The 20,814-nt window shown below is 43.9% G+C and overlaps 1 protein-coding gene across 1 annotated transcript in view; it reads right to left on the bottom strand.

The window, feature by feature from the left end:
• The window catches only part of LOC132835174 (potassium channel subfamily K member 16-like), a 37,359-nt gene that overhangs the window by 3,229 nt on the left and 13,316 nt on the right, over window positions 1–20,814 (bottom strand). Inside the window, exons 2-4 of the mRNA XM_060854527.1 lie at window positions 9,537–9,651; window positions 5,670–5,836; window positions 1,214–1,382 (exon numbers count right to left, since the gene is read on the bottom strand). Of these exons, the coding sequence (XP_060710510.1) occupies window positions 1,214–1,382; window positions 5,670–5,836; window positions 9,537–9,651 (451 nt within the window). The remainder of the gene's footprint in view (window positions 1–1,213; window positions 1,383–5,669; window positions 5,837–9,536; window positions 9,652–20,814) is intronic.

The following is a 20,814-nucleotide window of genomic DNA, read 5'->3' as shown; positions in this document are numbered from 1 at the left end:
GGAGCCTCAGCTGCTTCACTGGGTGGGGAATTCCACAGATTCACAACCCTTTGGGTGAAGAAGTTCCTCCTCAGCTCAGTCCTAAACCTGCTCTCCCTTATTTTGAAGCTATGCCCCCTCGCTCTGGTTTTACCCGACAGTGGAAACAACCTCTCTGCTTCTATCTTATCTATTCCCTTCATAATTTTATAAGATAAAATTTCTATAAGATGCCCTCTCATTCTTTTAAATTCCAATGACTATAGTCCCAGTCTACTCAATCTCTCCTCATAAGCCAACCCCCTCAACTCCGGAATCAACCTAGTGATCCTCCTCTGCACCCCATCCAGTGCCAGTACATCCTTTCTCAAGCAAGGAGACCAGAACTGCATGCAGTACTCCAGGTGTGGCCTCACCAGCACTTGTGCAGCTGCAACATAACCTTCCTGTTTTTAAATTCCATCCATCTAGCAATGAAGGGCAATATTCCATTTGCCGTCTTAATTACCAGCATGAATGATGGTTGAAACTCCAGTGCAGTATTCTGAAGGAATGCTGCATTTTCTGAAGTGCAGACTTTCACATGAAATACTAGATTGAGATCCCATCTACCTTCTAGGATGAAGGTAAAAGATCCCATGGAACCATTTCAAATAAAAGCATTGGAGTTATCTCTGATGTCCTTTCCAGTAATTACCCATCAATCAACACTACACAAATAAATTATCTGGACACTATACATTGCTGTTTGAGGAAGCTTGCTACAGGCAGATAGGTGGTGGTGGTTCTTACATTACAACAATGTCATTAAACACTTCAAGCATTGTTAATTGGCTGTAATGCACTTTGAGTTATCTAGTGGCTTTGAAAAATTCATTATAAATTGATGTCTTTCTCTTTGGGGATTTATATAGGGATTGTTACATTGTCAAAACATCTCAAAAGGCTCGATGCAGTGAGTTGATTTTGGTGGAGAGTAACCAGTAAGCAGTAAAGATCCTGCAGGGATTCAGGGGTGCAATTGCATTTTCTCATGGCTGTGTACTCTCATGATGTATCTATAAGACTCAGTGCCATGGACTGCATGGTCACTTTCTGCTGGTAACAGTAGGTACCACTGCTCTGTTCAGTCAGTGTTGTTTGTGGTTTTTACTTTCAGGTAGCTTAATCCCTCCCCACATGTACACAGGTGACCCTTATGCATATCTGGATTATTGCTCTACTCAAGTCATACCTACAACGTAATCTCCAAATCCAATGGTGCTCAGAGTAATGAAGGCAAAGTAAAAGCTTTCTCCATATGTCCATTCTTCTACGTGACTGAAGACCAATGGTGGGAAGACCAGAAACAGCACCGTGCCAAAAATCAAGAAGAAAGCCATTGTGAAAATCTTCACCACCTGCTGCAGAAGGATAGAAAGTGACATGTGATAATTGTCAGCTCACTGTTAAAATATTAATTCCCTAGGAACAGGTTAGAACATAGAACATAGGACAGTACAGCACAGTACAGGCCCTTTGGCCCACAATGTTGTGTGGAACATTTGTCTGAATCTAAGAACAACCTAACCTTCATACCCCTCAATTTACTGACATACACGTGCTTGTTCAGCAGTTGCTTAACTGTCCCTAATATCTCTGACTCTACTACCATGCTGGCAGTGCATTCCATGCATCACCACTCTCTGTGTAAATAACCTACCTCTGACATCTCCCCTACACCTTCCTCCAATCACCTTAAAATTATAACCCCTGTGACAGGTAGTTCTGTCCTGGGGAAAAGTCTCTGGCTTTCTAATCTATCTATACCTCTTATTACCTTGTGCACCTCTATCAAGTCACCTCTCTTCCTTCTCTCTAGTGTGAAAAGCCCTAGCTCACTCAATCTCTCTTCATAAGACAAGCCCTCCAATTCAGGCAGTATCCTGGTAAATCTCCTCTGCACCCTCTCTGAAGCATCTTCATCCTTCCTATAATGAGGTGACCAGAACTGGACACAATATTCCAAGTACAGTCTAATCCGGGTTTTATAGAGCTGCAGCAAACTCAGTCCCCTTGTTATTGAAAAACCAAAGCACCATATGCCTTCTTAACAACCTTATCAACTTGGGTTGCAACTTTGAGGGATCTATAACGTGAACTCCAAGATCCCGCTGTTTTTCCACACTCCCCAGAATCCTGTCTTTAACCCTGTATTCAGCATTCAAATTCGACCTTCCAAAATTAATCATTTTGCATTTATCCAGGTTGAACTCCATCTGCCACTTCTCAGTTCAGCTCTGCATCCTGTCAATGACTTGCTGTAATCTGCAACAGACCTCAACACTATCTACAACACCACCGACCTTTGTGTCATCGGCAAACATACTAATCCACCCTTTCATTTCTTCATCCAAGTCATTTATAACAACTACAAAGAGCAGAGGCCCAGGAACAGATCTCTGCCGGACACCACTGGTCACTGACCTCCAGGCGGAATACTTTCCACCCACTATCACTCACTGTCTTCTTTCAGCCAGCCAATTTTGCATCTGGACAACCAGATTTCCCTGAATCCCATACCTCCTAACTTTCTGAATAAGTCTACCGCAGGGAACTTTATCAAATGCCTTACTGAAATCCATGTACACCACATCCACTGCTCGACCTTTGTGAACTTGTCTTGTCACATCCTCAAAGAACTCAATAAGGCTTGTGAGGTTTGACCTGTCCCTCACAAACCCATGCTGACTATCTTTAATCAAACCATTTTTCCCAAATTTCTCAGAATCCTTTCCAGTACCTTGCTTACCATAAGACTGACTGGTCTGTAACTCCCAAGGATTTCCCTATTCTCTTTCTTAAACAAAGGAACAACATTCGCCTCCCTCCAATCATCCGGTACTACTCTCATGGAGAGTGAGGATGTAAAGATAATCGCCAGAGGTGCAGCAATCTCATTCCTCGCTTCCCATAGTAACCTTGGATATATCTTGGCTGGAATGACTGCAGATACTGGAGTTCAGAGAGAAAAGTGTGGTGCTGGAAAGCACAGGCAGTCAGGCAGCATCTGAGGAGCAAGACAGTCGACGTTTCGAGCATGAGTTCTTCATCGGGAATCTTCATCCTCATGAAGAGCTTATTCTTGAAATGTCAACTCTCCTCCTCCTCAGGTGCTGCCTGACCGCCTGTGCTTTCCAGCACCACACGTTTTGATTATATCTGGTCCAGCCCTGGGGACTTATCTATCTTGATACTTTGCAGAATTTCCAGTACATCCATTTTCTTAATACCAATCTGTTCAATCCTATTAACCTGCTCCATGGTGTTCTCACCCGCAACAAGGTCCCTTTCTCTAGTGAATACTGAAGCAAAAAACTCAGTTAGAGCCCCTCCTATCTCTCAGACTCCAGGCACAAGTTCCCTCCACTGTCCCTGATCGGCCTCACCCTCACTCTGATCAATTCTCTTATTCCTCATGTAATCCATCCATTCAGCCCTTCTAGCATGGTGGATCTAATCTAATTGAAAAACTTAACAAATTTAGTTTTGAAATTTCAATTGACCTAACTTCAGCAGTCCTTTGGAATTCAAGATTTCCCATATTTTCAGAAATTAAAATTATCTTCACCTTGTGGTGTTAACTCTAAGGTATGGATCATGACACCTTCTCTCTGGTCCGTCATTCAAGTGATAAACCTCAAGTAAGCCCAGGCAGTCAGCCTAATTGGCCATCAATGGGAGCACAACATGTATCTATTCAGACATTTCAGCAGACATAATAGTCAAGAGAAGGAATCCTGGCATATTTTTCCTCCCCTTTGGCAAAAAGGACATTAAGGCTAACAGTAGCACGTTAACTTGGTGAAAGTGAGGACTACAGATGCTGGAGATCAGAGTCAAGATTAAAGTGGTGCTGGAAAAGCGCAGCAAGTCAGGCAGCATCCGAGGAGCAGGAAAATCGATGTTTTGGGCAGGAGCACTTCATCAGGAAAGCACATTAACTATTGAGACCAGACCATTGATCAAAACTGAGACTATCATGCTCAGCATCTTCATCTGTACAACCACTGAAACATTTCAAGAAACCAACCTAGTTTCAAAACCAGAATGACCAGACTTAATAAATGCTCAGAAAGGAATGTTTGAGAATTACTAAGCAGTTGTTCTTGTTATTTTCAATGCCCACTGATATTCTTCATCAGGACAGAAGTAACAGGGCATTAAGGGGTGTGCAAAATATTACTTATTAAGCGTCATAGCTCCTGCACTGGTCACATTATATACTTCACAAGAAGAGCAACCAATTGCAGCATAAGTTGTTGCTTCTTTTGCATTTTGGCATTCATCGCTCTGTCCTGATGAATGAAAAACTTCAACAACAGATCTTTATTTTTCAACACAGCTTAGAGTTAAAAATAATTTATCATCTTTTTGTTCATTCATGGGATGAGGGTGTTACTGTCTAGACCAACATTTATTGCCCATCCCTAACTGCCCAGACAGTGGTTAAGAGTCAAGCACATTGCCGTGAATCTGGAGTCACATATAGACAAGACCGGGTAAGGATTGTGTTTTGCTTCTCAAGAGGACATAAGTGAACAAGATGGAGTTTTCTGACAATCGACAACTGATTTGTGGTCATCATTAGACTCGTAATTCCACATTGTTAATGGATTAAAATTCCACCATCTGCTTTGGCAGGATTTGAACTCAAGTCACCAGAACGTGATAGCTCCCTGAAAGAGATTTGCCCAAATTCATTAACTTCTCAGATAAATGTACTGAAATCATTGTTGTTTGAATGTCCTGAAATAGTTCATGTCCAAATGCATCAAGACCTGGACAATATTGAGGCTTGGGCTGTCAAGCGATAAGTAACATTCACATTATACATGTGCCAGGCAATGACCACCTCCAACAGTAAATACTATGACAACAAGAGCAAGTCAGAAGTTGGTAATTCTGCAGCAAGCAATCCACTTTCAGATTCCCCAAAGCCTGTCCACCATCAACAAGACACAAGTCAGGAGTGTGGTGGAATACTCCCCACTTGCCTGGATGGGTGCAGCTCCAACAACATTCAAGAAGCTTGACACTATCCTGGAGAAAGCAGCATCTTGAGTGGCACCACATTCACAAATATCTGCTCCTTCCATCACTGATGGTCTGCAGCAAAAGGACGTGCCATTGACAAAACATACAGTAGAAATTCACCACAGACCCTTTGACTCCACCTTCCTAACCCGTGATCATTTCCATCTTGAAGGACAAGGGCAGCAGATTCATGGGAGCACCACCATCTTCAAGCTCCCTGCCCAAACCACTTACCATCCTGACTTGGAAATATATCGTCACTCCTCCTTCAGGGTTGCTAGGTCAAACTCCTGCAGAACTCTCTCTAAAGATATTGTGGGTTTACCTACAGCACATTGACTGCTGAGGTTCAAGAAGGCAGCTCACTTACTACCTTCTCAAAGGCAATCAGGGATGGTCAATAAATGCTGACCCAGTCAGTTCTGCTCACATGCTGTGAGTGAAAAGAAAGTTCTTCTTAATCATGAATATTCATTTTGTTTATTTCTGGTGTCTAAGTTTCAACTTTGAGGTGGATATCTTTCTCTAAGTGCAGTGTCAATTTGACCGATATGGGCAAAGACCACCTTCTCTCTCTGGAATGTTCCTACCAGTTACCTGCATATGAAGCTTACCTTGCAGTTACTTGATTTCTGACTGCTTCTCTCCAGCCTCTTTAAGTGGCCATTCAGGCTTCTCCCAAGGTAGTTAAGGAAGGTAAGATTCAAAGGCACTCCAAATATCGCATAGAACACGCAGAAAACTTGACCTCCTACAGTGCTAGGAGACAGGTTACCAAAACCTGTAAAACCAGGGAAGAACTGTGAGTCTCTCTCCTGAGTTTCACATAGAATGAAATGATAGCAAATGACAGAACTGTATGTGGGGTGTAGGGTAAAGGAAATTGTCCCAGATATCAGACTCTGAATGAGTTGAAGGTTGGAAAAATACTGTGGGGCAAGGCCTGGGGTGTTATATCTGACATCTTTCCACTGCCATTTAATCTTGTCAACAGCAGAAAATGTGGCAAACAGCTGGCACATCAGATGTCTCCTCGAGCCACTTGACTGACCAACTAAAGGCATCTGACATAGCCTCTGTTGGTATATTGCCAGTGTTTGGAGAGCCCACCCAGTGAAACCTGCTGGTCTCCCAGCACAGAGCTTCCCAAATGGGCCACACCTTGGTCCATGGATGGTGAAGGTGCCCCCTTGCCCTCAGTGATCACACATCCCACTCACCCCACTCTGACCTATCCAGATCCAGCTGACCTGTCTTCCCAGGATCACACCTGATACGCTGTTGCCCAGTGGATGCAGTGCAAGCAGTGCCCACCAATGGAGGTGGCACTGCTGAGCTCTTTAATCTCTGATAGAATCAAGCCAGCAGCTCTGGTGGGCGGGCAGACATCCTTAATAGGGATTGCCCTCTGCAATGCAGATTCACCCTGCACCATCAGTTCCGGTACCTCAACCATCTGGGTAAAATTCAACCCGAAGGTAACTCATGTGAGAAATGGAAAGAGAAACTGTGTGGAGCTAAGGAAAGTGTTGTACTGTCTCTGATCCAGTCAGTCTGTGAGCACTCTGACCATGAATGTTCAATGGTGTTTGGGTGGAATGGCTCCAGAAATGTTCCATTCACCAGCAATTTATGAGGGCAAAGAAATTATGGTAAAAAGTGAGGTCTGCAGATGCTGGAGATCACAGCTGAAAATGTGTTGCTGGTTAAAGCACAGCAGGTCAGGCAGCATCCAAGGAACAGGAAATTCGACGTTTTGGGCCAGAGCCCTTCATCAGGAATGAGGAGAGGGTGCCAGGCAGGCTAAGATAAAAGGTAGGGAGGAGGAACTTGGGGGAGGGGCGATGGAGATGTGATAGGTGGAAGGAGGTCAAGGTGAGGGTGATAGGCCGGAGTGGAGTGGGGGCGGAGAGGTCAGGAAGAAGATTGCAGGTTAGGAGGGCGGTGCTGAGTTCAAGGGAATCGACTGAGACAAGGTGGGGGGAGGGGAAATGAGGAAACTGGAGAAATCTGAGTTCATCCCTTGTGGTTGGAGGGTTCCCAGGCGGAAGATGAGGCGCTCTTCCTCCAACCGTTGTGTTGTTATGTTCTGGCGATGGAGGAGTCCAAGGACCTGCATGTCTTCGGTGGAGTGGGAGGGAGAGTTAAAGTGTTGAGCCACGGGGTGGTTGGTCCGGGCGTCCCAGAGGTGTTCCCTGAAGCGTTCCGCAAGTAGGCGGCCCGTCTCCCCAATATACTCAGCACCGCCCTCCTAACCTGCAATCTTCTTCCTGACCTCTCCGCCCCCACTCCACTCCGGCCACATCGGGTGCAGCGGTTGCAATAGATGATGTTTGTGGAGGTGCAGGTGAATTTGTGGCAGATATGGAAGGATCCCTTGGGGCCTTGGAGAGAGGTAAGGGAGGAGGTGTAGGCACAAATTTTGCATTTCCTGCGGTTGCAGGGGAAGATGCCGGGAGTGGAGGTTGGGTTGGTGGGGGGTGTGGACCTGACGAGGGAGTCACGAAGGGAGTGGTCTTTGTGGAACACTGATAGGGGAGGGGAGGGAAATATATCCCTGGTGGTGGGGTCCGTTTGGAGTTGGCGGAAATGACGGCGGAATATACGCTGTATACGGAGGCTGGTGGGGTGGTAGGTGAGAACCAGTGGGGTTCTGTCCTGGTGGTGGTTGGAGGGGCGGGGCTCAAGGACGTAGGAGCGGGAAGTGGAGGAGATGCGGTGAAGGGCATCGTCGATCACGTCTGGGGGGAATCTGCGGTCCTTGAAGAAGGAGGCCATCTGGGCTGTATGGTATTGGAACTGGTCCTCTTGGGAGCAGATGCGGCGGAGACGAAGGAATTGGGAATATGGGATGGAGTTTTTACAGGGGGCAGGGTGGGAGGAGGTGTAGTCCAGGTAGCTGTGGGAGTCAGTCGGTTTACAGTAGATGTCTGTGTTGAGTCGGTCGCCCGAGATAGAAATGGAAAGGTCTAGGAAGGGGAGGGAGGAGTCTGAGACAGTCCGGGTGAATTTGAGGTCGGGATGGAAGGTGTTGGTGAAGTTGATGAACTGTTCGACCTTCTCGTGGGAGCACAAGGCAGCGTCGATACAGTCATCGATGTAGCGGAGGAAAAGGTGGGGGGTGGTGCCAGTGTAGTTGTGGAAGATGGACTGTTCCACATATCCTACAAAGAGACAGGCATAGCTGGGGCCCATGGCAACTCCTTTAGTTTGGAGGAAGTGGGAGGATTGGAAAGAGAAGTTATTTAGGGTGAGGACCAGTTCAGTCAGTCGAAGGAGGGTGTCAGTGGAAGGATACTGGTTGGTGCGGCGGGAAAGGAAGAAGCGGAGGGCTTTGAGTCCTTCGTGATGGGGGATGGAGGTGTACAGGGACTGGATGTCCATCGTGAAGATAAGGCGTTGGGGACCAGGGAAGCGAAAATCATGGAGGAGGCGGAGGGCGTGGGTGGTGTCCCGAACGTAGGTGGGGAGTTCCTGGACTAAAGGGGACAGAACCGTGTCGAGGTACGTGGAGATGAGTTCGGTGGGGCAGGAACAGGCTGAGACAATGGGTCGGCTGGGGCAGTCAGGTTTGTGGATTTTGGGCAGGAGGTAGAAACGGGCGGTGCGGGGTTGTGGGACTATGAGGTTGGAGGCGGTGGATGGGAGATCCCCTGATGTGATGAGGTTATGGATGGTCTGGGAGACGATGGCTTGGTGGTGGGAGGTGGGGTCATGGTCAAGGGGGCAATAGGAGGAGGTGTCTGTGAGCTGGCGTTTGGCCTCAGCGGTATAAAGGTCGGTGCGCCAAACTACTACCGCGCCTCCCTTGTCTGCCGGTTTGATGGTGAGGTTGGGGTTGGAGCGGAGGGAGTGAAGGGCTGCACGTTCTGAGGGTGAGAGGTTGGAGAGGGTGAGAGGGGTGGACAGGTCGAGTCGGTTAATGTCGCGGCGGCAGTTGGCTATAAATAGATCGAGGGCGGGTAAGAGGCCAGCACGGGGTGTCCAGGTGGATGGAGTGTGTTGGAGGCGGGAGAAGGGGTCGTCAGAGAGTGGGCAGGAGTCTTGGTTGTAAAAGTAGGCATGGAGGCGAAGGTGGTGGAAGAATTGTTCAATATCTCGCCGCGTGTTGAACTCATTAATCCGAGGGCGTAGGGGAATGAAGGTGAGGCCTCTGCTGAGGACTGATCTTTCATCCTCAAAGAAATTATGGTGAAATGTTGAAATAATTGGAAAACAAATCAGGGCTAGTTTCATTTTTTACTCCACTAACAAGTGCTCCAGTACCCCGAATTAGAAAACCCAAACTTCTAACCTATGAAATAGTTAATTTAAATCAATAATATGTGAGACACTCATATTCACTTTCAGTCAGCATGACTCTCCAGCAACTGTATGGAGCTTAAAACTGACCCTAACAAGAATAAAAACCTGAATGTTCAGGCGTGCAAATGAACAAAAATGATCAGTTTATAATGAGATGTTTAAACTTTTTTAGTTACCTATTGTAGTCACCACAGTTCCTGCAAAGAAAAATGAACTGCTGAAGTCCCAGTTGCTTGGATTGGTGGAGTTTCCTGTTGGGTTTACACCTTTGTCCCAGGCATCTATAATGATCTTGTACAAATGAGAGAATGAAGGTTAACATTATTGAATTCCCAAAACTAACAGTAACTGTAAAGGTTATTGCAGAAAGATAAATCATCTTGGGAGATAAATATGCCCTCAACTATTTCAACTGAACTTCAAGAATGTAAAAGAATAGACTGCAGATTAATGATTGGGGAGCAGCAGATTTTTCTCTATTCAGTGTTTGAGTGTCATAACTCACATTTCTGACAAAACCAACGTCTAAATTAAATCTCTGGGCACCAAGGAACAAGCCAGCAAGCCTTCACAGGAGGGTCAAGAGATGTGAGACATCACTGGACTGGAGAGGGTTTTGGAAATTACAGTAGGAGTTTTGGGGACACTGTGGGGTTCAGGGAAGAATGTGCAAAGGTAACTGCAAGAACACTGCTGTTGTACGTGGAGGGGAGAAAAGGAAGATTGCAAGAAGTTAGGATCAGAGATAGCGGAGGTTAGAACCATATTTGTTGAGAAAAGATATAGGATTTTTGATGGGTTCCATTTGGAGATAGGGAGCTCCGGAATTTAGAGGAGATAGGGTAGGTGAACCAGCTGGAGTGTGGTGGTGCACAGAATTGAATAGAGATTTGGATGACGCGGAGCTTGTCCAGAGAGAATTTTGGAAGGACAGCAGTGAAGGTTTTGGAGAAATCCAGTAATCGCAAGACTTTACATTGATACATCAAGTAACATTTCAAAGACATTCAGAGATCTTTTACTTCAGTTCTCTGCCTGAAGACAAGTACAGCCCATAGTGTCATAATCTCTTCCATGAATAGAACAGGAGGCAGGTTCTGAATCCATCCCAGCCAAAACCTAAACCCTGGGCTCTTGATTATATCTGATCTATATTAGCTGTACAGCCACCTGGATATCCAAGGATTGTTGTAGAAACATTCACTTTTACATACATATCAAACCCTGAGGCAATGGATAATAATGGCTGACCAGGAATCCTTCCCATCTATTGCCTGACAATAGTCTATGCTGGAAGGATTTACAATGATACATACCTACATGCCTATGCTTTGAATGCATTGTATTTGATCATCAAATCCTAGAATCCTCAGAAGCAGGAACACCCACTGAACTACAAGACCCTAGTATATGCTGAGATACTGGGAACAAATTGCATCGGTACAGATCAATTAGAGAGGCACAGCAAGGACACAGAGCCTTCAGTCCAACTTGTCCATGTCGACCAGATATCCTATATTAATCTAGTCCCATTTGCCAGCATTTAGCCCATATCCCGCTAAACCTTTCCTATTCATATACCCATCCAGACGCCTTTTAAATGTTGTAACTGTACTAGCCTCTATCACCCCCTCTGTCAGCTCGTTCCATACACGCACCACCCTGTGTGTGAAAAAATTGCCTCTTAGGTCCCTTTTATATCTTTCCCATCTCACCTTAAACCTATGCCCTCTAGTTTTGAATTCCCCTCCCCTGGGAAAAAGACCTTAGCTATTCATCTTATTCATGCCCCTCATGAATTTTTCTAGTGTAATCAATTGACTTCATCCAGAATTTAATGCTTTAGAGTCTACTAAAGAGGTATTAAATTCAAACACGTAATATTAGAGCTGTAAATGCAAGTAATGTTGTCCTAGTCCCAAAGGGGTGCTTTCTCAGTAGAGAGAGATCAGAGGGTCACCACACATCTGACAGGGGATGAGGTTACGAAGGCAGGACATGGCACGCTTTAACATGTGAACACAGAACATAGAAGGTTTGAAGGTGGCATGGGTGCAAAAGACTCCTGTGAATTCCAAGGTATCTGCTGAATGGTGAATTGGTCTGGGAGCAGCGTGCAATACGTGGGATGGAAATTGAACACGAGGGATTCCATTAGTCAGGGCAGATAATTAATGAAGCCAGTTTGTTAAGAGAGAGCTCACTCAGCCTCACGGTGACAATCCCTAAAAGAACTCAGTGCAACTTGGACTTGGCCAATAAACCCTAAGGTTCAGCCCAATCTTTTGAGTCCAATAACATTTTCTGAACCGTTCTGACAAAAGTTCCCTGGGCTTGAAACAATAACACTCTTTCTCTCTTCGCCAATGCTGCCAGATTAGCTGAATTTCTTCCTGTTTTATATTAAACATGCCTAAAAGTTCAGGTAAATGTAAATAGCCAAGGTTTAAATAGATCTTGGACTGCAGCAGTCCAAGAAGGCAGCTCACCACTGTCTTTTCAAGGGCGATCAGGGACAGCTAATAAATGCTGGCCCAGTCAGTGACTCTTACATCCCACATCCCACCAGTGAATAAAGAGCTTTGAAAAAAACCTTCCACTTCTCTGCCAAATATTTATCTCTCCACCAACGCTTCTGGGAATAGATTATCTCTTCACTTATCTCTCTGCTGTTGGTGAAGCCTTTATGGACACTGTCTGCTGTTTTTGTTTACATTACAGCAGACACATGCAAATATTTCCTGAGCTGTTGAGGGATGTGGGACAACCTGACCGTGTGAAATACACGTGTTTGTCTTCCATGTTCATTACTGAGGTAGGAAGCAATAATGAACAAGGCTGTTGTGAACGAGAATGAACAAGTTACAGATGAAGTTAAAAACGCCTAAGGGTCTTATTTGACACAGCCACACAAGCACTGCTGAGCTGAAAACAATATTGTAGTAAGTAATTAGCAGAATAAAATAAGTCAAAGAAATTCACAATCAATTAATTATATCTGATGAGATTTAACTATGAGTTGTGCAAGCATCACCAAGGGGAAGATATTCAAGTGCTGAGAGAATCTGGGAGCTTTTCCCTAAGGCTCCGGATCTGAGATGTGATGAAAAACAGATATTTTAGCCCTGTGAGATGATCTAATAGAGATGTTTGAGATAATATCAGAAGGATGGGCATGTAAATTCAGAAAACTAGCTGAAGCTAAGTTGAACGAATTGGATAGGTTCAAACATATTCTCTTCTTAAAGACAGGTGACCACCTACCAAGATAACAGAAAGTGCTGTGATTTTTGCTACAATTAGAACAGGAATGAACAAAGACTGAACCCGTTTTTGTTGACACTTGTTTAACCAACACATTAATCATCCCGCCAACTGTGACAACCAACCCCGGGTTCAAACTAGCAAAAAATAAATTTTGGACCAAGGTTAGCAAGTTCCTCTACAGAAGAATAATGATTAAAGTAAGGAATATAGTTTTGAATAGATTAGTAAGGTCAAATAATTGAAGTAGCAGTTGGATTTTGCACTACTATCTTCCTTCCTTGGCTGTATGTATCTTGGACAAAGAAGTCAAATGAATGGTTTGTATGGTTTGTCCCTTAGTATTTTCAATACACATTTGGCAAACTGTCGGAACAATCTTTATTCTTCTTTGCAAAACATTTTGCAAAGTTAGCACGTCTGCCATTTCAGTACAGTCACCTTTATTAACATTATAGCTATTGACATAACTAAACTGAATGTGAAATGTTGCAATGATGTTAGCTGTTGGCAAATGTATCCAAATCAATACTCAACCCTCACATCACTGAAATACAAAAACATGTTGTGGGATCTTCCAGTACACAAAATGACTGCCAAAGCAATGTGCTTCCAGTCAAGCTATGGAGACCAGAGTTTTGGGTTTAATTGAAATTTATAGAGACTGGAATGTCAGAGGCCACTAGGAGAAAATTGAGAAGGTCCACAGGCTTGGTTGTGGATTTCAATGGGAACTGAGCTGAGAAAGGGGTGAGATATTGGAGGATATGCTTTGTACATGCTACTGCCTCCCACAACATTGACCTGATCAGCAATGTAGCTGCAGTGGAAGATTACTGAAAATCCCTCTCAATGGGAAACAGGGTCTTAGCTGAAGTTATGAATGCCAAATAATGAATGTCTAAAGGAAAAGTTTGGTGCCTGTAGATTTTAGGTACACAAGTTATTTGCCCATCATCACAATTGAAAATTTGTGTGTGGAGTCATTGACCTTCCTCTATCCCATCAATCATGTGTTCAGACTGCTTTGTTTTAGCTAAATAAATGGTAGGAATTTAGGCAGAACTGTCTAGCAGATTTACTAAAAGTATTAAAGGATACTACTTGCAGATCAACAAATTATAGCAAATTACATTTCTGCAGCCTCTTTGACATATTAAAGTACCCTTAGCAAAATTCCAAAAAAATCTATATGGGGACAAGGCTATGCAATAAGTGGGAACAGAGCTGAAAATGTGTTGCTGGAAAAACGCAGCAGGTCAGCCAGCATCCAAGGAACAGGACGCCTGTTCCTTGGATGCTGCCTGACCTACTGCGCTTTTCCAGCAACACATTTTCAACTCCTGTTCCTTGGAAGCTGCCTGACCTGCTGCGCTTTTCCAGCAACACATTTTCAGCTCTGATACTCCTGCATCTGCAGAGCTCACTTTCTCCAATAAGTGGGAACAAACAGGTAGTGCGCACACAACATTGTAGAGACAATCAAGCTACTTCTCAAAGGGAGTTTAATGCAGCACACAGAATGGAGAAGCTACATTGGTTTTAGATTACTTACAGTGTGGAAACAGGCCCTTCGGCCCAACAAGTCCACACCAACCTGCCGAAGCGTAACCCACCCAGACCCATTACCCTACATTTACCCCTTTACCTAATACTACGGGCAATTTAGCATGGCCAATTCACCTAGCCTGCACATTGTTCTGACGCACACCACAAAATTGATCAAATTGAATAAATAAGTTAAAGCAAGAGGAGTCTACAACCAATGCAAAGTTAAGTCTAATAGCACAGTGTTAATGCACTTACATTTAGATTAGGACATGTCTCGTTGAAAGCAAGAGATAGGAAAGGCAAGATTTGTGAACTGTGGATAACAGGAGAATACATACAACTAGCCAAGAGGAAAAGGGAAGTGGTAGTTAAGAACAGAACAGGCCCTGGAGGAATATTGGGAGAGTAGGACCAGTCTTAAAACAAGGAATCAAGCAGGCTAAAGGGGTCATGAACTAGCTTTAGCGAGCAGAATTAAGGAGAATCCCAAAGCCTTTTATTCTTATATAAGAAGCAAGAGGGTAACTAGAGAAAGGATTGGTCCACTAAAGGATAATGAAGGAAGGCTATGTATCGAACCTGAGAGAATGGGTGAGATTTTGAATGATTACTTTGCATCAGTGTTCACTGAGGAGAGGGACATGATGAATATTGAGATTAGAGACAGAAACTTGATTACTCTGGATCACATTGACATAAGTAGGGAAGATGTGTTGGGTAGTCTAGAGGTTATTAAGATGGACAAATGGTACCAAATGGTATCTATCCCAGGTTGCTGAGGGAGGCGAGAGAAATAGTTGGGGCCCTGACAGATATCTCTGTAGCATCCTTGAACACAGGTGAGGTGCTGGAGGACTGCAGGATTGCTTATGTTGTCCCTCTGTACAAGAAGGGCAGTAGGGATATTCCAGACCAGTGAGCCTGATTTTGGTGGTGGGGAAGTTGCTGGAGAAGGTACTGAGGAATAAAATCTATTTATATTTGGAAAAGAATGGGATTATCAGTGATAGGTAATATGGTTTTGTACGGGGGAGATCGTGCCTTACCAATTTAATAGAGTTCTTTGAGGAAGTGACCAAATTGATAGATGAAGTAAGGGCTGTAGATGTCATACACATGGACTTTAGTAAGGCATACGATAAGGTTATCCATGGTAAACTAATGGAGAAAGTGAAGTCACATGGTGTGCAGGGTGTTCTAGCTGGTGGATAAAGAACTGGTTGAGCAACAGGAGACAGAAAGTAGTAGTTGAAGGAAGTTTCTTAAAATGGAGGAAGGTGACCGGTGGTGTTCCACAGGGGTCAGTGTTGGGGCCACTGTTGTTTGTAATATATGTAAATGATCTGGAAGAGGGTATTGTTGGTATGATCAGCAAGTTTGCAGATGACATGAAGATTGGTGGAGTAGCAGAAAGCATAGGGGACTGTCAAAGAACACGGGAGAATATAAATCGACTGGAGAATTGGGCAGAGAAGTGGCAGATGGAGTTCAATCCAGGCAAATGTGAGGTGATGCATTTTGGGAAGTCTAATTCTAAAGCAAATTATACAGTAAACGGAAGGACCTTGGGAAAAGTTGATGAGCAGAGAGATCTGGGAGTTCAGGTCCATTGTACCCTGAAGGTTGCTGCACAGGTGGATAGAGTGGTCAGAAAGGCATATGGTATGCTTGCCTTCATCGGACGAGGTGTTGAGTTTACGAGGTGGCAGGTCTTGTTAAAACTGTACAAGACATTGGTTCTGCCGCATTTAGAATACTGTGTACAGTTCTGGTTGCAACATTACCAAAAGGACGTGGACGCTTTGGACAGGGTGCAGAGAAGGTTTACGAGGATGTTGCCTGGTATGGAAGGTGCCAGCTATGACGACAGGTTGAGTAGGTTAGGATTGTTTTCATCGGGAAAAAGGAGATTGAGAAGGCACCTGATTGAGGTCTTCAAAATTATGAAGGGAATATACAGGGTAGACAGAGATAAGCTTTTACCCAGCATGAAGGATTCAATAACGAGAGGTCAAAAGTTTAAGGGGGACACACACGGTAATTAATTTACACAGAGGGTGGTAGGTGCCTGGAACGCATTGCCAGCAGAGGTGGTAGAGGCAGGCACGGTAGATTCATTCAAGATGAGTCTGGACAGATGCATGAGTAGGTGGGGAGCAGAAGGATATAGATGCTTAGGAATTGGGTGACAGGTTTATACAGTGGATTTGGATCAGTTCAAGCTTGGAGGGCCGAAGGGCCTGTTCCTGGGCTGTAAATTTTCTTTGTTCTCTTTATTTTTTGTAGGACAACTGGATTTAAGCATGACCTCAAGAAATGAAGGATGATTAAAGCAAAGGAAGAGTGTAATTTTGTAGTTATAAACTATTACCAAATGGAACAAAATAACTTCATCCTTAAATAAAAGAGAAACAAATAGGAGTTTCTACCTAACCTTGAAGATACTAAATGACCAATATTGATGAACTCAGAAAGCAATTCAGAAACATCGATGCCAACATTAAATATGTTTAAGTGGCAATGGTAGGGACTTGAGTAAAGTAGTTTTGAGATTGGAAGAAGTTGTCACTTTCATTTTCACAATATCTGTATTCTGGCTTGAAAGAGAATTACACTTCTCCAATTTCTATCCTTATTGTGAAGGATCAAAATCATCTGTTTCTAGAATGGCCCCAGTTGAACATTAGGCCAAGGAAGGATTGTGACTTTCTTGTGGGGGAAGGAGATAATTCATCCTCCCAAACCCAAAGCAAAATTTTTAAAAACTATGAAAATTTTCAATCCTCAGGAGCCTTTTCTAGCCTCAATGGAGAAAGCTGCAATGGCTTTGCAGCATGGGCCTCCAGTTAAAATTGCAATAGTCTCAGTGCCTGATCTGCATTTTTAAAGCATCACCTTATTGTTGTCTGGCAGATTTCCCAGATTCCTGGCAAAAACTGCAGATTTAAGTAACATCTGATGAGAAAACACTGAGATTGAAAGCACTGCCATGATCTTAACAGAGTTATAAACTATTGCGCCTCTACTGAGTGTGTACATGTACCAGATTCAAGAACGCGCAGGGGAGTAAAAGAAGCAGTGAGTTGGCTGATCTAGGTCACTACAGGTTAGTTCACACAGTGTATGTGGTAGGGAATATTTTGGAGTTTTTAGTTAAAGATAAAGAAAGTATCAAAATAAAGGGAAATCGGTTTGTCAACATGGATTTTACAATGTATTATCTTGTCTTAACAGTCTTACAAAATTCTTTCAGAAGATAAGACAATAGGTGAGGAAAATGAAGTGGATGTTCTTTGGGATAGACTTTGACAAGGCAATGTATAGGGAAGTCCTGGACAATATGACGGAGTAGAGAATGAGGAGACAACAGACTATCAGTTTCAACCTGAGTTCATAGAGAGAAAACATTTGGAGAAAAGGGATTTATGTGATGTGGTTGGAAGATGATAGTGTTGACACTCCTGAAACCACTCTTGTATTTGGGATTTGAGGGAACAGTGTTTATATTTGTGGATGACATCAAAAAGGGGGAAAGGTAATGAGACATCTGCCTTCTATAAGTATTCCACAGAGCCTTTGTAGCTTAATCAAAAGTATTCTTTTCTCTAAAAATGCATGAATTTATTTGTATTGTTCTATTTATCTACTTATTATGCAACAATTCTGTTAAGAAATTAGAAGTAACTGACAAAAACAAATAAAGAGTGAAAAATAATTAGCAAACTATAAAAAAAAATCTGTAAAAGGAAATGGTTACTCAAAAAAACAGGAAAATGATTAACTGAAAATCAGGGTGACTGAGAAGCTGCAAAATTGGGAAATGGTGGCAAATGATTAACTGGTTGAAAGATATCTGCAGAAAACAACCCTATTCGGTGAAATGTCCATCCAAAAAGTGGAGGTAAGAGATAAAAAAAAAGCTACTGGGAAAACTGATCTGATCTGATATCATCTTTGAGGTTGGAAATCTGAAAATACAAATCTTACTTTTTTTGATCAAATGTCAATTTTGTTGTGAGTCATAGAGGGCTGAGTGATTTTCCTTGCATTATCATTCAGACATTCATCTCATTAATGACCTACCCATCCCAATCTGTTACCCCTCTAATCTAATGAGAGCCTAATTCTACCATTCACTGTGGCCAGAAGAACCCAGCATGGCCTGCACACGCTGGAAATAACAGGCTTCCCTGCAATTAACATTGTGCACTCCCAGTCAAGTAATGGCAGCCTGGAGCTGCTCTGAACAGTTCATAACATTTGCCTCTGAGAGAGGTGGGGAAGTTAGCCCTCTGCTTTGTGGACAGGGTCCTTAGAGATCAATGTGCATGGGGTAGAGCAGAGGAGGGGCATCCTCTTCACCCAGCACTATCAGAGGAGAGGACTGAGGTCGCCACTCAGACCAGTGTGGTCTCAGCTGTTTGGAGGAATAGCCAACAGGAAGAAGGTCAGTGATCTTTACAGATCCACCTGGGTAAGTGCCACCATCTTCTCCCTGCTCCCTCATACTCACTCTATCTCTACTACTTTATCTATCTCCCACCAAGGCTCATTCCTTATCACTCTCACTACTATCTGTAACATCTTCCCCATTCACTCTTACACCCACAGCTCCCATAATTATTAACCTTGTATGCCCTCTTAACTGCCTACTCAACTTGACTCAGATAACTCCCCACCTTCATCCTCCCCCAACCCATCCCTGCATCAAGACTAATAGCCATGCCACTGACTTTCATCTCCCTTTATTCCTCCCTCTCTCTCCTTACTGGCGAAAATAGTCCACAAAGGACAGAAAGCTGTGACACCCGCTATACAGCTCCCCATGCCTTATGAAGACAGCTTCCTCAGCCGGACTATCCTGCATGGCTTTCTCCAAGCTCTTGGACTGGTATTGAAGGCTGCCCCTGACTACTGTGCCAGAACCCCTAACTGAAGGTTGTTTTCCTTGACTGATGACTATTTACAAATGTGATCGGCTTTTTGGCTTTATGTCCGCGCTAACCTGCAAGGCAAGGCAAGGATGCTGTGGACATTCAGGTACGCTTAAAGTCAATGACTGCGAAGACAGCGAGCACACAGCCCTAAGATGCAGCCTGTTCCTCTCCATGAGCTGGGTGCCTGTCCCTGAGTGCACAGCATCCTTGCAGCAGCATTGCGGTGATAGTTGCTGGTGTAGCCCAAGGTGCAGCATTTGTATGCGGAAGTATACATCAGCAAAACAGAGAGACTGCCATGGTGATACAGAGGGTCTGATGAATGTCCAGTGCCAAGATCTGTCAATGTGGGGTGCATGCAGTTGCTGCCAATGGAGCATGCCCTGAGATTTTGGGACTGCGTTTCCAAGATATAACTCCTTTGGAGCATGGAGCATGAATCAAGCTGGATTTGCCAGGTGACTGCTCAGCCTTCCATTTTCAGATTTCATGGTGTCTAGTTTACTTGCTGTAGGTGGTAATAGAGGGAGAGTATTAATAAGTTGAGACCTGCAGTTAATTAGGCCGACAACAAGCAACAATTTCCCTTCATAGGCATCTTGCCTCTTCCCAGTGGGAATGCTATCTCATTGTCGAGAATTGTGTTGGAAATGTCGCTAGTTTCTCTCAATGTTGAGCTAGGTCTCATTTAGCTTCTCACATGAATCTTCCAGAGTTGTTGCCATCGCCCACATCATCAGACCGATACAAGATTTCACACAAAATTAATGCTTTTCAATCCAATATCTGAACAGAAGGCAGCTGTAAAAGTGATCATTTTTATGCTGTGGAAATTGAGTGGTGGACAGGAGGAGTAAGTGGAACTGATTGAAAAGGCATCTCAGAGCAAAAGACTAAGGAAGTCCTATTGGTCGTAGAAAAGCAATATAGGTGAAGCATAGATATTAATGGCAATTTTAATAGTAGAAAATAGGTCAGCTCTACTGACAGCCAAGCCATACTAACAAACCAATAGGTTGGGGGTGGGGAGGAACTATATCGAAATGAGGGACAAAGTTCATGATCAGAAGTTGTTGCACTTAAGTATTCTGAAGGCTTGTAAAGTGCCTGAGCACAAAATGAGGTGAAGTTCCTCCAGCTGGTGCTGTGCTTTTCTAGAATACCACAGCAGACCTTGGACAGAAATGTTAACATTGTGCAAGATGATTTATATAAATAGCTAGCTGTCGAAAGATTGGGGTCATTCTTATGGACAGTATGGAGTTGTTCCTCAAAATCATTTCCTCGGTACTTTTCTTTTCAGTGTTACTAGGGTTGTTTTTCTCATTAAAACCTTGGGGTTGTTGCTTCAGACCTCCTCCAGATCAATAACAGACAGGCTAGCAGGGGAGAGCTAGGCTGTGCTGCAGTGACAGGTCATTGGGAGGACAGATTTCTCAGATTAATATATTGACTCATTGAAGCTACTCAGAGCAAAAGGGCACCAAGTGACAGTGGATCAAACCATTTTAACCACTGGGAAGCCAGGCATTGATATTCCCCAGCTCAGAGCCCTGAGTCCCAGGTTCAAGTCCTGCCTGTTTGTGAGGTGTATAATAACAGGTTAGTGACTGAAATCAAACTGGACAAATGACCACGGCACCACTCGAGTGGCCACAGGGCTCCTTTGCCTTGGAAGTGAATGTGGAAGACAAGAAGTTAG

This window comes from Hemiscyllium ocellatum, chromosome 3, assembly GCF_020745735.1.
Source record: "Hemiscyllium ocellatum isolate sHemOce1 chromosome 3, sHemOce1.pat.X.cur, whole genome shotgun sequence".
Lineage (NCBI taxonomy): Eukaryota > Metazoa > Chordata > Chondrichthyes > Orectolobiformes > Hemiscylliidae > Hemiscyllium > Hemiscyllium ocellatum.
Note: the sequence above shows the minus strand (reverse complement) of the source record. Positions and strands in the feature narration are given on the sequence as shown.